The sequence below is a fragment of the Mercenaria mercenaria genome, chromosome 2 (genome assembly GCF_021730395.1).
Source record: "Mercenaria mercenaria strain notata chromosome 2, MADL_Memer_1, whole genome shotgun sequence".
Lineage (NCBI taxonomy): Eukaryota > Metazoa > Mollusca > Bivalvia > Venerida > Veneridae > Mercenaria > Mercenaria mercenaria.
The window spans coordinates 72426696-72429994 of record NC_069362.1 but is presented as its reverse complement, the minus strand read 5'-3'; the positions used below and the strand labels follow the sequence as shown (position 1 = coordinate 72429994).

General features: G+C 35.4%; 1 protein-coding gene across 2 annotated transcripts in view; it reads left to right on the top strand.

The window, feature by feature from the left end:
• The first annotated feature begins 164 nt into the window (after nt 1-164).
• LOC123564296 (DNA-directed RNA polymerase III subunit RPC1-like) overlaps nt 165-3299 on the top strand; it is a 105493-nt gene continuing 102358 nt past the window's right edge. For both annotated transcript variants that reach the window (XM_045357767.2, XM_053536928.1), the window contains exon 1: nt 165-311. In XM_045357767.2, coding sequence (XP_045213702.1) covers nt 268-311 — 44 coding nt within the window. In that variant the 5' untranslated portion in view covers nt 165-267. The remainder of the gene's footprint in view (nt 312-3299) is intronic.

Here is a 3299-nt window from a genome sequence, read left to right as displayed (position 1 = left end):
TATTTTAATCTTTAATCTTTGGTAGATATTTTACAAATTACAAAAGAACGCAATTTATCTTCATATAGAATTATAAATCATTATTTGATATTTTGATTTCATAATTAGACCATAACTTACCTGAAAATGAAACACTTTGAAAATATATTCTCTACACGCTCCAGCTCATTGAAACGTTTGGCTTGTCCGTATCAATTTGATGCATGGAATGATGTAAAAATATGAAAAGTCCACGTTTTTCATAGTTCTGTGTCTGTAAGAAGAAAAATGGTGAAGGAACAGTTCAGAGAAGCTGACGTTGCTAAGAAAATGTAAGTTTCTTTGCAATGAATTTGGTGTCATTGAAAGGATTTAAAGTCAACTCGTCCCCTAGTCAACTCGTCCCCCAGTCAACTTCCCCGATTTGGTCATTTCGTCCCCCTCGGCGATTTCAAATTGGTCATTTCGTCCCCCTTTTTCGACCCCCCTTTTTTAAACTTATTTTTGAGAAAAAAAAAATCAAAATAATATGAAAAAGGCAAAGCCTCTGGGCGAGCGTAGCTTAAACGGCAAAGAAACTATTCACTGCTTAAAACAATTCCGAGAACCTATTCACTTGAAAAGAAACAAAAATTTAGTGTCATTATACCTGTAACAGCGAATATCATACGTTGCAAAATTTATGGAAAGCCGGTGTCACGGTGACGTCATTACCAGTTTGTGGCGTTCTTATGGCTTTATGCTTATTTATGACATTTTATCCCATTTTCTGGCCAATGCTTGATCTTTTAAAAGAAAATCATATTTTTTTTCTACCAACTGGAAATCTTTCTTGCATTATTTTTGAGTGATGGATAATATTCAGCAATCAAATGAAGTTCTGTATTCACTGCCAACAAAGCATTTTCTGTGAGCACCTGCCCTCTAGGGACACGCACTTTGTAAATAAAAGCAAAATTGAAATTATTTCCATAACATAACTTTTTTAAAAATAAAGACACCTAATGAACATAGAGATTGTAACTCAAATATAAAATTAAAAAAAACAAAAACAATTTTCCCGACTTTGACGGAAGTAGAACAAAATGGCGGCACCCAAAATGGCGGCGCCCAGACGAGCGGAAAATTTTTCAGCTACATCACTTTGCCCCATTCGGCACACCTTTGTTATATTCGCCTACACATTGCCGTAAGGCGAGCTACGCGCTCGCAATTGCGCTTCGCGCAATTGCTCGCGAGCTATGCTCGCTATAAATTAAGTCGTATTTTTTTTCAAATAAGGCCTTTTATTTTTGATCTTTCAGTTTTCGGATCCGCCGCTCAAGAAAATGAGTTTTCAGAAAAAAAATAAAATTGAAAAAACTTATTTTTTTCATTTCCTCCGCTATGACATAACAGCTTGCAGAAGAAAAAATGCATTGCATATTCCAAAAAGAAAAAAACGTCTCGTTCTTCGAATATCCGTCCAGCTAGTTCTATAAATAAACGTCGGACTTCAATATTTTACGATTTTGACATTTCATATAGTCCGACGTTTTATCGAAAGTATAAATTTCCCGGTAGAGCTTTCCGCAAAAGTTCTTGCGGAAGGTTTTACAAGTTCACAGTAGAAGTGACTTGAAAGCGATAGCTAAATACCAACAACGGACAAAGAAACCTAATTTATACATCCATTGAACATACTGTCTTACTGAAGATATTGAAGATCAGTCCGCACTTTGAAAATGAAATTTACATCCATTCACTTTCACAACACAACACCAACTGTCAAATCTTCTTTATTATAAAGATTAATTTTAGACGAAAAAATATTATCACGGTCGGATTTGAAAAAAAGTGCGGCCCGTTACTAACCTATAGTCTATGTAGTATGCATATGTTTATAATCGATGGGTGTAATCAGCATTTACTGGCTGTAATTTTATTAAAAGTTACTTAAATTAGTTGTAAAGTCCTATCAAAGCAGTTTAAAAGGCTAGTACACGTGCGTTCGGCGGTACCCATGCGTTAAATAATGGCCGCAGATTTTTTACATGTGTCGTAGGCTAAACGTATTTGTTTTCGTCTAAGCATGTGTAATTGATTCTATATATTTATTCGGTGTTGTATTGTTCGTGATATTTCAATAAATTATGCTAGAAGTTTCTGTGAAATGCGTCGGGGAAGTGATTGGTGGTGCAGTTTTAGTTACGGTAAACCAATGTTTCACGTATTTGAGAGTTTTCCTACATTACACTTCAATAAAATAAAGTTGTAATCTGTGCTATGCAAATGGCTGACATTCGATTAAACTTGACACAGGGACATGTTGAACGTCCAAATATTAAAAGACGCCCTGTGCAAGTTTAATGTTATTGAACTACCGTCCAGCGAACTAGTCAAATCAACATAAGGAATTCCTGTAATTCTATTTTTAAACTTAATATCTTATGCGTGATGTATACGTCCAATTAAAATTTCCGATATATACTGCGCCCAATCAGCATACTTGTTACGCAGTTTACGGAACGTTTAAAAATGGCTGCACCCAGGCTGTATTATTTCCAAAGTTTTGAAGTTATTTTAATGAAAATGCATCAACATTCAAAGTTGCGACGTAGTGCTTTCCTGGAAAAATGGCCAATTATCGGTGATATGCAGTCTGAGTTCAGTATACAACTATGTTTATGGTAACTGTCTTCCCAATAGCGCAATGCTTATTACGGTGATTCTTGGCACCGCTTATTATGCGGACTTAAAAGCAATTTTCCCAGAAAAATATCATTTATATACACAATGATGACAGTACTTTTGTTTGATGAAATAAACTGGTACAGGGGACATCAAAACGGTGTATTGTAAGGCCCGGTAACATACGTTTAGCCTGTCCACTAGGGTTTTTTGGCGTCCAGTAACCTGTTTGTTTATAAATTGTGAATTACGTATTTTTTAATGAAATTATTGTACGTTAAAGATTAACATCAGATTATTGTTGATTATAGATGCAATTACTGTCTTTTCCAATGTTGTTGTGCAGTAGATGTGCCAAGACAAATATTGACTGACAGAATTTTCAAAGATCATGGCAAAGATGAACTGTTGCATTACATTAGGCCTATTCATAAAATAAATTAACAAATGCCAAGAAAACCATAAGAGGAAAGGCAAGGCTTCCAGTTAACAGATGGGCAGAACATAGGCTAGGTGTCTGTTTACCAGATGGCTAGAAACTTCCTATTCCTAACACTTAAAAAGATAATTGGATGCCTACTAGGCACAGTGCAGTGTATGTTGTCATAGTTGTTGGGTCCATAATCAGCCAAGATGCTTGATAGCTGCTG